We start from the raw sequence: 12,754 nt of genomic DNA, 5'->3' as shown, positions 1-12,754 counted from the left end.
TGTGAGGGGCTTATTGTTGTTTGTATTCTGATAGCGTCTAGAAAGCACTACCAAAATCCAGGCCTCCTTGTGCTTGGTGCTGTGCATACACCTAGAAGGATACGTTCCCTGATGTGAAGAGCATATAATCTAAATAGACAAGACAAAGGGTGGGGAACCAACACTGAGAGATGAAGTGACTTGCCCGAAGTCACACGCAGAGTCTGTGGCAAAGCCAGGAATTGAGCCCTGATATCCTGAGTTGTGTCTTAACTGTAAGACTGTCCTTCCTTGATGGGTGGTCTCTGCTTTGTCCCCAACCCCTCACCTCCAGGAGCAAAGACTCAAATGTAGCAGATAACCATGATCCCTGCATAGTAGCCCATTTTGCTGCCACATGACTTCCAGAGAGCTCTAAGCAAATTTATTTTTTTCCGACATCTTGATATGTTTTTTTTTCTTTTTAATGTACAGTAGAACCTCAGAGTTACAAACACCAGAGTTATGAACTGACCAATCAACCACACACCTCTTTTGGAACTGGAAGTACACAATCAGGCATCAGCAGAGATGGGGAAAAAAATGCAAACACAGTACAGTACTGTGTTAAACATAAACTACTAAAAAAATAAAGGGAAAGCAGCATCTTTCTACTGCATACTAAGTTTCAAAGCTTAAGTCACTGTTCAGTTGTAATATTTTGAGGGAACAGCCATAAGGTTTTGTTCAGAGTTACGAACAACCTCCATTCCCGAGGTGTTCGCAACTCTGAGGTTCTACTGTATCAGCTGGATTTTGACTGAATCCCTTTACTGCTGTAACAATTCAGAGACTCTCCAGAACAATTATGTATGACAGAGCGTTTTATTTTTGCAACCAAAGCCTGTGTTAACATGGAAAACCTCAGAGTATCATTAGTGCAGGTGTGTGAAGTTTGCATACCCTGCACCGATGAACAGGGCTTTGTCTGAACTGCAGTGACAATGTCAACACCATGGAATATAACTAAACTTTTCTGCCACGTTCTGCTTATTGCAATGTTTAGCTTTCAGAGGGTACTCTGTGTAAGTTTTTGGTGAGAGGGTTTTGGTTTATCATTACTTCAAAATAATACCGCGGAATTTAGGTATTTCATCCCAGGATCAAGCCAATGGACCATCTGTCCTGTTTCTGATAGTGGCCAACATCTGATGTGCAACAGTCGAAAGTATACAATACTGTTCTGTGGGGGAATATTTCTTCCTCACCTCAGCTAGCATTAATTTATGATCTGAAGCATGAGGATTGTTGATACCTTTTAACGTATTAATCCTAGCTAATGCAAATACATTCTTGCCATCTGCTATTTTTGCCTGTGTCAGTTGCGGTTCTCTTTTTTTTTAAGCAACAAAACAGCTGAATTCTTGCATGAAAAATCTAGATCTTGATGGCAAATGCCTGATCTGACAACCTTTAATGGGACACTTTGTTTTACAGGGCAGAAAACCCATGTAACAATTCTTTAATTACAATGTAACTATTGACCATATAAGTGGCTGGTAAGTAACCTGTAACTACAAGGTTATTACATGGATATTTCTATCTTCTAAAATAGTTACCAAGAGATCTTAAAACAAAAAAAAACATGTAAAGGGTGATTGTTATCTGAGAGTCTATGCGACTTTTTGTGTTGTCCTCTGTAGGGATGTGTAATTGCTATGTGGTCACATGATCTTCGCAGTGTAACTACAGAGCAGTTGCATAGTTGTGTGTGCCCTGTAAAATAGTGATGTCCACTTTTTTTCCCCCCAACCATGCAGTCTCAGAAATTGTGCGTTCCTCCTCCACAGCTGCAAGTGGGAAAAAGCAAGCAGCAAAATCTAAAGAAGAGTTAGCTCAGGAAAAGAAGAAAGAGTTAGAAAAACGGTTACAGGATGTCAGCGGGCAGCTAAACAACAACAAGAAACCTGCAAAAAAAGGTAACTGGCCCCACTTAATTGGCTATGTGTAGTGAGGTTTCACTGCTGAATAGTCCTGGACCAAATCAATTACTATACAGAGACATATATATGTGGAGAGAGAGAATCAATGAATATGTGGAGCTAAGTTTTAGACTGATGCGTCTACTTAAAAAAAATAATAAAATACAGATGTGTCACAATTCCCATTACCAGCAAAACTATTAGTCTTTATTAACTTGGGCTTGTCTACATGAGTAAGTTGCATCAGTTTAACTTAGGGTATGCTTTTAAAGTGAGTTAGTTAAAGCAGGTTGTGTGGACAGTCTTATTTCGGTTTAAACCAAGCTTATTCCGATTTAGCTTATGTCCATTAGGAATCAGTTAAGGCTTACAAGTAGCTTCACTCTCCAGCCGCATTGGGGTTGATTTGTCCTCGGCATATGACACTGTGTGGAGACAGGGCCTCCTCCTCGATCTCCTGCATCGTTCGCTGCCAGCGAACAATCCATCTCTTGGCGGCGAAGGCTGGGGACCGCTGCTTTAAGCTACACCTTAATAGCCAGATCAGTAGACCAAGAACTCTTAACTCGGGCATCCCTCAGGGCGCCGTCCCGGCACAGATCTATACACTGTGGATATACCAGCGACGGAAATTCATGAATGTGGGTGACATTGCTCTAGCTGTTCCACACACAAGCCTTCATACCATCAGCTGCACCCTAACCCGAGATCTTATCACAATGGCTGATTATTTCCATTGCTGGAAACTTAGGTCTAGCCCGAAAAAAAAACAGCTGGTGGAAGTTGCCCAGGTCCTCTCTGTGTCAGCAACTCCCACTCTGGAGTCTGTGCCAGCCAGCTTCAGGCCCCGCACGCTGAGTGTGGGCTGTGGGTGCTGGTGCCATCCAGTTGAAACCAACCTGAGATTCAAGTTGTATTTATCGTGGGTTGTTTGGTTTGGGGTTTTTTTCAGTGAACATTTGCTATAAAATAATTGGCCACCTAAAAAGCTTACTACCCGGGCAGTTCCACTTTAAGGCCTTCTCCAATTTTCCAGAGGTTTCGGATGTTGCCCCAGCTATCGGATTGTACCATACCAGCCCATAGACTGCTCAACCCAAGGGTGGGGAGAGTGTAGGGAGGGGTTTATATGAATAACTCTTTCATAGTTCAGATACCTTCCAAATAAATGATGCACAATCTACTTCCCTCTAGAAAAGTCCAGCTCTGCTCCATCCGGAGGCCCTTCCCGTCTCAGCAGCAGCAGCTCCTCAGAATCCGGAAGCAGCAGCTCAAGCGGATCCAGTTCAGACAGCAGCGATTCGGAATAAACTACAGACACTTAAAAAAAAGAAAAAAAAAAAAAAGGACAACATACGCACCAATACTCTGCAGTGTTCCCTTCTATGGTTAATATACTGCTCTTGTTCCATGGTGGTCAGGTTTTTTTTTCTCTCTCTCTCTCTCTCTCTCTCTCTCTATTTTTTCAATTTTTTTAAAAAATTCAGTGTTATAAAATATCTTCCAATTTTTTTCTTTGCTTTTAATAGGTCAAAGATCTTTTTTGTGTGTGCGTGTGACTAGACTTTATGATAAGTAGTTCACTTTGCGTAAAGTCTCTAAATTTTTTTAACTGAAGATGGTTGCTTGGATGTGACAAGAGCTTTGAACTCTTAACAAGAGATCCATAGAAAAATCTGCAAGGTGTAGTATACAGTTTTTTGGGTTTTTTTTTTTTTTTTCCAAAGTTCCCTTTTAATACACCCAACCTGGCTCACTACGACGCAAGGAAAAAAAATTTTTTAAAAAGAAATCTCTGTAAAATGGTACTGTATCTGAAAGATGTTAGCTTTTGAACTAGTTGGTGTATTTGTTATTAGCACTAGTATTCTTAATCTCCAAGTCTACAGTGTGATGAAAATGTCAGATGCTATCATCTTTTTACATAAAAAGACAAAAACAAAAACTCATGTACTGTGGATTGTTAAAATGTATCCTTTTTGGGGGGAGGGGGGATAGAGGCATAGGCTCCAATTCAGGAAGGTACTTAAGCATGTGCTTGACTTTAAGCATGTGAGCAGTAGAGCTGGTCAGGCTCCCCCCGCCCTGCCGTGAAAATTTTGACTTTTTGTTGAAAAAATAAAACACGTTCAGGCTTTCAACAAAAATCAACAATTTTTTGAGGAAAATCAACACTTCGTGTCAATGAAAACCTCCAATTCCCCATCAAAAAATTTTCAACCACCCTAATGAACCAGACCCCCGGACGTCAAGGAGAAAACCCACATGCTCAAAATCAGATATGTGCTCCAAGTACCTTCCCAGATCAGAGGCTTTAGACGGGTCGGGGATAAAGTGGGCGCTGTAGTTTCGGCCCAGGCCACGTCACCAATGGAATGGGGCAGGGAGGTGGAATGTTTTTTATCCTATCTTTATATCAGCAAGGAGCTCCCAGGAGGGAACGCTACATCTGTGTCTCGCAGGGTGCAGGTTTCCAAACACTGAAACTTTTACCTCAAGAAAAAAAAGAAGTGGGGGTGTGGGGGAGGGGCGGGGGGACGGAAAACCAGAAAAAAAAAAAGACTTTTTTTCCCCCCGTAAGGCTCCGCAATTTTCTATGAGAGTCCAGCCTAACATTTAAACCTGCACTGCTGCAACACGTACATCATTGCCACTGTCCCTAATTTCATGTATATATAAATACTTTATTTATTAACACCATTGGTCATTTGAAACATTAAGAAACCTGCATTGTGAAGAACAGCAGAAATGCAGAGGGGTTTTTTAAATGGTTCGAACCAGCCTAAAAAAAATAAATAAATCTGAGACCTTATTTAAATGTATTGGACTTTTTACCGACAGGTGCTACGGTCCATTATTTCCTGTGTCGGTGTTCTATCACGGTTTGTGTACTCAGTTTGTTTCTTCTTTTCTCCTGCTTTTTTTGTACAGAATTTGGAGACTTACAGGTATAGATGACTTCCTGATGCTGCACATTTCCCTTTTCTCTTATTTGTAATTTTTCCACAGATCTTTCTCTCTCTCTCTGTTTTTGTTTTGTTTTGTTTTTTTAATCCAGTTTTAGGAAAACCCCAGTTCTGTAATATGAACTTTGTAATCTGGGGGGGCAGAAATGTATAGTAAATTGAATTCTTGATTTTTTAAAAAAAACTTTTTATTGTAAAGAAAAAAAAATATACAGAGTTTAACAGAAGTTATGCTTTTCCATATCCCAGCCCCCAGTTCCCTGAGGCTACCTTGTTGCCTCGAACATGGACAGCCTTGACATTTGCCCTGCTGAGGCCCATATTAGCAGACTGCCAAGAGCCTTTGGGCTGCACCTTACCCTCATAAAGTGGTGCAGGTTGCAGCTGTCCTCATTTTATAATAGAGGGGTATGGCCTATGAGGACTGCAAATCCCAGCATGCAATGTTCCCAGCAAGTTTAGCTTCCAAAGAGCTAGAAAGGAAACTTTGCATGCTGGGACATGTGGTCCCAGTAGGCCACACCTCTTTTTTGAAAGTGAGGGAATCTATGGGACCTGTTGCTAGAACACCATGGCTTGCACTTTTGGGCATCTTTGCTCTAAAATGTTCATTTTGGTGCAAAAGTTACTGTATCCAGGCTCAATTGTCACTCACTTAATTCCCATGTAACCACATTTTATTGGACAGACTTTCAGAGGATAGACTCTTGGAGATTAAATAGGTGGCTTACCCTTGCATCTGTCTACCAACTACATCATCGTCCCCTCAGTCAGCATTTCAGGAAAGCTGGTGAGGTATTCCGACGTGACCATCATGCAGCTGAAGCGGCTCTGTGTACGTGTCTTAATGACAAAACCAGCAGCAGTAGTCCACAGAATCTGCCAAAGCCCCAGGAAGCATTATCCTCTTGTGCTATCGGAATGGAGCCTGATTCTGTAAGACACTGAATGCCTCCTATAGGCTGCTGAAGAGCCTCTAGTCGCTTTGAAATCAATGGGCTATTCAGCCATTCTGCAGGAGGTGCTCAGGGCCTTGCAGAATTGGGGCCTAAAACATTTGCAAGGAATGGATGAATGAGGGTCTCCAGCATCTTACTGAAATTAACAATTTACCTTTTTCATTAAACTGAGGTTCATTTTAGTTCCTATATTTTTTTAAACACTGCCCTTCGTTGTTTAAAAAAAAAAAAAAATCTTCTCCCCCAAACAGATCCTTAGTAATATATTTTTAAAAGTTACTGTGAGGAAATGTAATATACATCTAATTAGAGCTTACGGTGGGTTTTTTTGTTTTTGTTTAATTCTTTTTGAAGGGTGGGTTTGCCTCTTTGCTTTTTTGTTTTTGTTTTAACCTTTAATGCGTGTTAAATGAAACTGAGGATTATTTGGTTTTAAATAGATCTGAGCAATTCAATGCCAATCTGGAAAAAATCCTGAGAAATAAGCTATTTCCTTCATACTGAAATCCTCCCCCACGTGCATCTGGGTTACATCTATTAAATTAATATGAAATTCACTCAGGGACGTAGTCATTGGTGGCAATTTATGCAAGCTGATGATCTTCCCCAGAGTCTTTACATCAAGTAAATAAAAAGAAGTTTGATACTTGTAAGAAAATGGGGGTAAAAAAAACAAACACCCACAGCAGAAAAGAGAAGAATGTGCATGTCCCTAATCAACTAGTGTCAGTATATCATTTAAAAGCTTTATCAAATGACCATAGGCTAAGGCTATTTCTTGTCTCGCCATAAGGCCTAGACTCCTGTGGAAGCTGAGGAATATCAGACTCCCAGGGATCAGGCCCTAGTTCACCTAGAAGACAAATGTGTTGATTAAAACTTTTTCACTGAATAGATACAGTTGACGCAAAACAAATTCAGTTTTTTTATTGCTGTGATTTTAAACTTTCCTATCAACAGGGTTTGAAATTGTAGAACTGATTTCCATTCAGAATGTAAAAATATGTATAACCAGTTACTACTTTTTTACACACACACACGCACGCATTCAAATAGTACTCGGATTGTGGCCTCGTTCCATGTTCTCTGGTTGGTGGAATCAGACTACAGTTACCTAATTTAATTTTCTCTACTTTTTTTTCTACTTTTGGGACTCTTAGACCAGTTTTTAATTTGTTTCCTTTTTTTAAATGATGTTTTTTACCGCTAGGGTTGGGGCTTGACCAAAAAAACCCCAACTTTTTAGTAATGGATTTTAAAAATACATGTTCTAAAACACAAGCAATTCGCATTATGGTGCAATTGTGGGCAGGCTGTGAGTTATACGAGATTAATACAGGGCAGGAGGAGGTCATTACATTAGCAGCATTATCCTCCTTGTAAAATGGTTAGATGCATTTTTTAAAAATGGTATTTACATATCTTTTTAAAAAATCATTTTTTAAAAATAAATAAAACAACCCACCAGCTAGGATTTGACACGGGCCTTTTAGAGCTTACGCCCCGATAACTGGCATAACAATTCCAAAACAATTTGTTGTTGTACATTTTGTTCTTTTTCCTTTTTTTTAAATATTTAAAACAAATGTTACTTTTCTGTATGATGTGCATGCAAATTTACCGTAACTCTTTTTCTTAAGACTTTTTAGTGCCATTTCTAGTATATTCCTGTAAATGTCAGTTACTGAAGAATGAGTCAATGTAACTAGTTTTAGCTTGTTTATTGCAAATGCTGGCCTCGACACAACAAAATTAAAAAAAAAAAAGTTAGAAAGTAATCTTTGATGTTACTGGTAATCATGGACCCCTCTCCTGGGGCATTTGTTTTGTTTTCATAATAAAAAAGAAAAAATGTCTGCTTGTGTGAAGTTTTATACGTTGCTTGTTTCCTTCCTTCCCCCTGGATCTTCACCATGGTTGAAATCATATGAGATCCTGACTCAGCAAAGCACTTAAGCAGTATTGCCAAACCTCAGAAATCATGAATTGAGACCCTCAAAATCATGGACCTGGCTTAAAAAAATCACAGGAGTTTTTAAAAATAATAACTTTGCATTTGTTTTATTTGCCCTCTGGGCTTTGAGCCTTTAGGGTTGCATCTGCTCATGATTTCAAGCTTTTCTCTGCAACCCTGAGGGTGAGAAACTTACCTTTTATAATAAATGAAAATTGAGATTTTCTCAGAATCGCATGACTCCAGATGCTGGAGCGTTAAGTAAAACCTCCAATGTCATGAAGTTGTGAGATTGAAAATGCCGAAGTTTAAGCATGTACTGTAAAAGATGTTTTATCCGGCACTTCAACCGGAAAGCTCTATAAACCGGCATTTCTGATCTTCATTGAAATTCCGGTTTATAGTCCTGTTGGCAAGGGGCCGGCAGGGGTTTGGGGCATGGGAGGGGGTGCAGGGCGCGGGCTCTGGGAGGGAGTTTGGGTGCAGGAGGGAACTTGGGGTGTGGGAGGGGGTGCAGGGTGCCGGATCTGGGGGCACTCACCTTGCGTGGCTCCCCAAGAGCAGCAACCTGTCCAGGCTACCCTAGGCGGAGGTGCGGCAGGTGGCTCTGCACACTGCCCCCGCCCCAAGCGTTAGCTTCGCAGCTCCCATTGGCTGGGAACCATGCCTGTAGTCAGAGGCAGCACGCAGAGCCACTGCCACAGCTCTACAGGTTGCCGTTTGGGGGAGCCGCCCGAGGAGAGCGCCCACCAGATCTGGCACCCCGAGCCCCCTTTCTGCACCCAAATTCCCTCCCATAGCCTGTGCCCCGCACCCCCTTCCATGTCCCAATCCCCAGCCCCGCACCCCCCCACACACACCCAAACTCCCTCCCTCTTAGTTAACCGGCATTTTTCACTTACCGGCAGCCCCCATTCCCTCAACGTGCTGGATAAAACAGCTTTTACTGAACTTAACTTCATTTCTATTCAGCCAAGTACTTATGTCTCTGCTTAATTTCAAGTGCATGCATAAATCCAAGTGTAGTTGGCGCTTTGATGAATAGGGATGTGTTCAAGGCTTTAAATATTTCAGTATGGTCAAAGTGGTATAATCCCCCTAGTGTGGACATAGTGAGACAGATATAAATGTGCTTATACTCTTACAGCTTTTCCTCTACAAGCAAGAGAATAAGTTATACCAGTATAAGGCACCTGTACCCCAGGTTAACTGTGTTCACACTTGGGATTGTACTGTATAACTATATTGGTTAAAAAAAGAATCACACTGGTACAAAAACTATGTAGACCAGGCCTCAAGTGCTTTGCTGACTCAGGGCCATAGTGCTGGAGTGATCTAGGCTATTGCTTCCATGGTTTCCCCAACTAATGGTTCAGGATTTATTTTTCAGCAACCATCCCGCTTTAGGCCCTAATCCTGCAACTGGATCCATGTGGATGGACCCTTACCACTGAAATCAATGCATGGAGTGTGGCTCTATTTGCAGGATTGGGGGCATAGGTAAGGTACAGCATAGGTCTGAAAAGGATCTGGGGGGAGGGGCATTGGTTTGTCCCCTTTTAAATGATACATAAAGAAAGCCTTGGATGTGGTAGATTGGTTTGGTTTAAATGGTTTGTTGTTGTTGTTGTTTTGTTTTTTTACATCAGAAATTCAGGCCTTGTCTGCCCTGTTTTTCTGGAAGACTCCATGGATGACCGGAGAACTAGGGGGATACGACATCATGGTCACCAAGGAGATGGAAACTGATTTACTGAGAAGGGAACTGATTTTTATTCAGATTCTTTTTAAAACTTTGCTTTTTGTCGACAGCTCTTTACTCAAATGTCTAACGGACGACTCTCTTGGTTAAACATTCCTCACCTTCGAGACCCAACCCTTTGATGCAGGACTTGGAAACCTCCCGATATGTTTCTCCGGCGCTTCCAAAGAGAGCTCCAGGGAAAAAAAGGGAAGAAAATACTTGGTTTGCCTAATATTTGCATGACTGCCCTTTGTGCTCCAGGAGAGAAGTCCTGGCCACAATGAAGTCAATAGCAAAACTCCCATTGATTTCAATAGGGTCAGGGCTTCATCCCAGGTGCATGAGCGCTTGGATTCCAGCTGTCACCTGCACCCATTTGCAAGCGGTAGAACAGTACTCTCCCCTTTCCACCTGCCCATCTGTGTCCACTAGCTGGCTCTTCATGACTAAATCTGGTACACTCGGGCTGAGTCCTCACTGCCAAAAAAGGTGGGTTTTTAAGAGCAAGGTCGCTAACACTTATTAGCTATCTTGCTGTAAAATCCTAGTGGAAACAAGGCGCAGACAGTTTTTACGGTGGGGTAGGTGGGTGAGGTTAATGTTATGCTCCCCACCTGAGGGATCTTGGCTAAGCTACGTCGCCATAACAACTACAGAGCATAAGGCATAGACAAGGTTAAGCCATTCTGACAATGTACTGGGCACGGGCACCCATCTTCAGTGAGTCAGAGGGGGGTGAAGGACCTGAGGGCAAATGAGAATCAGGTCTGTTATCCTGACATGGGAAGTGCTATATTAAAAGAGGGAAGCTGAGGAATTTCACCCTGGTTTAACAGCTGGTTAAGCACCAGTTAATTACTTTGAACTGGCCAAAACCAAGGACAGTTGGCCCAGTCTGTCTTGTGAGTCAGCAAAAGGCACAAGAGAGGTAAGTTTTAATAATAATAACCTGTAAGAGGCACAATGAGCACCACTGGGCGTAGTCAGGGGGTTAATTAAAAGCTGGACAAATTGGTATTGGAAACCTTGGAGCTACTTTCAAGTGGCTAAGATTGTGGTTTGCCTGTGAGAGGCGACTCAGTCACATTTGGCTATGTACACATTTTTCTGCCATGTGCTGGCTATTTTAGGTCTTATTTTCAGGCACTATATACCCCACGGATGGGTAGCTGAGCCCCAAAAGGGTTTGCTCCTGTGTCCCCATCCCCTTCAAAAATAATAAGAATAGCTGTACTGGGTCAGACCAATGGTCCATCTAGCCCAGCATGCTGTCTACTGAAAGTGGCTGGGACCAGATGCTTCAGAGAGAATGAACAGAACAGGGCAATTTTTCAGGATCCATCCCCTGTCGTCCATTCTCAACTTCTGTCAGTCAGATGCTTTGGGACACCCAGAGCCACGAGCCATCCCTAAATGACAACATTAAAAATTATGTGACATTTACTCTCTTCCTATGATTCTATTCAGTAGTTGTTTTATTATTGTTAATAATAAAACTCTCTCTCTTCTGGTGCAGGAGAGCTACTTCCACAGGTTGTGGTGTCCCAGAGAAGGCAAAGTCTGCCCCGAGCCACAGATGGCTCATCAGGCTGATGTGGTTTACGGTGTGTCATTTTCCATCCAACCACTTTTGACTTCCCCAACCCTATGGATTCCGGTACCTATTCTGCACCTGAGTAAACTGGAGGCAGCTTTTCAGTGTGAAACTGAGCTAGACTTGAACACATGACCTGCTGGATCGTCATAACGCACCTTGACCTCTTTGCCACTGCACCTCAAGCTGGCCAAGCAGAAATCTCAAGTAGGAATAGAGATGTTATTTTACCTCTGTATTTGGCTCTGCTGTGACTGCTGCTGGATACTGTGTCCAGATCTGGTGTCCACAATTCAAGAAGGCTATTGATAAATTGGAGCGGGTTCATAGAAGAGCCATGAGAATGATTAAAGGATCAGAAAACATGCTTTATCAGCGATAGACGCATGGAGCTCAAGCTATTTAGCTTAACAAAGAGAAGATTAAAGGGAACTTGATCAGTCTATAAGTACCTACATGGGGAACAAATATTTGATAATGAGCTCTTCAATCTAGCAGAGAAAGATAGAACACGATTCAATAGCTAGAAGTTAAAGCTAGAGAAATTCAGACTGTAAACATTTTTTTAACAGAGAGGGTAAGTAGGTGTCAGAATAATTTACCAAGGTCATAGTGGATTCCCCGTTACTGGCTATTTTTAAATTGTGAGGGACCGGGATGTGGGCAGTTGTGCCTAGTCATAGGAGCTGGAGCCCAGGGTCAGCCTGGGAGTAGGAGGCCAGATGTCAGAGCCGGAGTCAGGAATCGGAGCTGAAGGTCAGAGCTGGGTTGCCTATAGTGAGACACGGCTGGTTCCAAGACAGCAGACGGGCTGGGAACAAGCAGGCGCCATTGTAGCAAACGCTTTGAGCAGCCAGCACCCTGCTACTGCTGCTGGTCTTAAGAGCAAGAGTGCTGATCCCCTCAGCCAATCAGGGGGCTCCACTGAGGACTAGCTGCTCTTGTTAGACTGCCTGGGGGTTTAGCTAGAAGGTAAGCAGGCCTCTGTGGGTCTTTACTGGACATAACTCAAGATTGGATGTTTTTTCTGAATGATCTGCTCTGTGAATTATTCCGGGAAGTTCTCTGGCCTGTGTTATACAGGAGGTCAGTCCAGAAGATCACAGTAGTCCCTTCTGGCTTGGAATCTATGAAGGGACGGATAACATATGGCTCCCAGTCAGCTCAGTGGACTCGCTTTGACACCTTCTCCGTAGCCCTTCATGCACACGAGGAGCAGCTATAGCAGGGGTACTCGTCAAATCCCATCTCAAGCTCCCCGGGAAGAGTTCACAAAACCTCTGGGCTGTTGAATCAAGAACGAAGACTGAGCAGCTGTGCCAACAGCACTGTCCTGCAGACTCCAGCCTCACCCACAGCGAGCTAACCACAGGTAAACGCGGCTGCAGATTTCTGTTCTGTGAGACTCACCCTTATGTTAAGGAATAGGGGGCAATCAGACCACCGCTAATTAATACAATCCCAAATTGGGTGTATCTGCATAAATATCTACCTGCCCCATACCTTGCCTGGGTCAGCATTTTGAGCTGTAATACAGATAATAATCAGGCGTGCTAAGGCAGTGAACGTGGAAAAGAAAAAACAGTTGGTACAGATG

The 12,754-nt window shown here is 42.6% G+C and overlaps 1 protein-coding gene across 3 annotated transcripts in view; it reads left to right on the top strand.

Annotated features, from left to right (window-relative positions):
• BRD3 (bromodomain containing 3) overlaps positions 1 to 3,300 on the top strand; it is a 47,266-nt gene extending 43,966 nt beyond the window's left edge. For 2 of the 3 annotated variants that reach the window (XM_084650150.1, XM_084650148.1), the window contains exons 11-12: positions 1,779 to 1,937; positions 3,135 to 3,300. In XM_084650150.1, coding sequence (XP_084506276.1) covers positions 1,779 to 1,937; positions 3,135 to 3,250 — 275 coding nt within the window. In that variant the 3' untranslated portion in view covers positions 3,251 to 3,300. The remainder of the gene's footprint in view (positions 1 to 1,778; positions 1,938 to 3,134) is intronic. The other variant, XM_084650149.1, reaches the window with a different exon arrangement.
• Positions 3,301 to 12,754: the final 9,454 nt, after the last annotated feature.

Source organism: Lepidochelys olivacea, assembly GCF_965140295.1.
Source record: "Lepidochelys olivacea isolate rLepOli2 genome assembly, chromosome: 16".
Classification (NCBI taxonomy): domain Eukaryota; kingdom Metazoa; phylum Chordata; order Testudines; family Cheloniidae; genus Lepidochelys; species Lepidochelys olivacea.
This window is presented reverse-complemented; position numbering and strand designations above follow the sequence as displayed.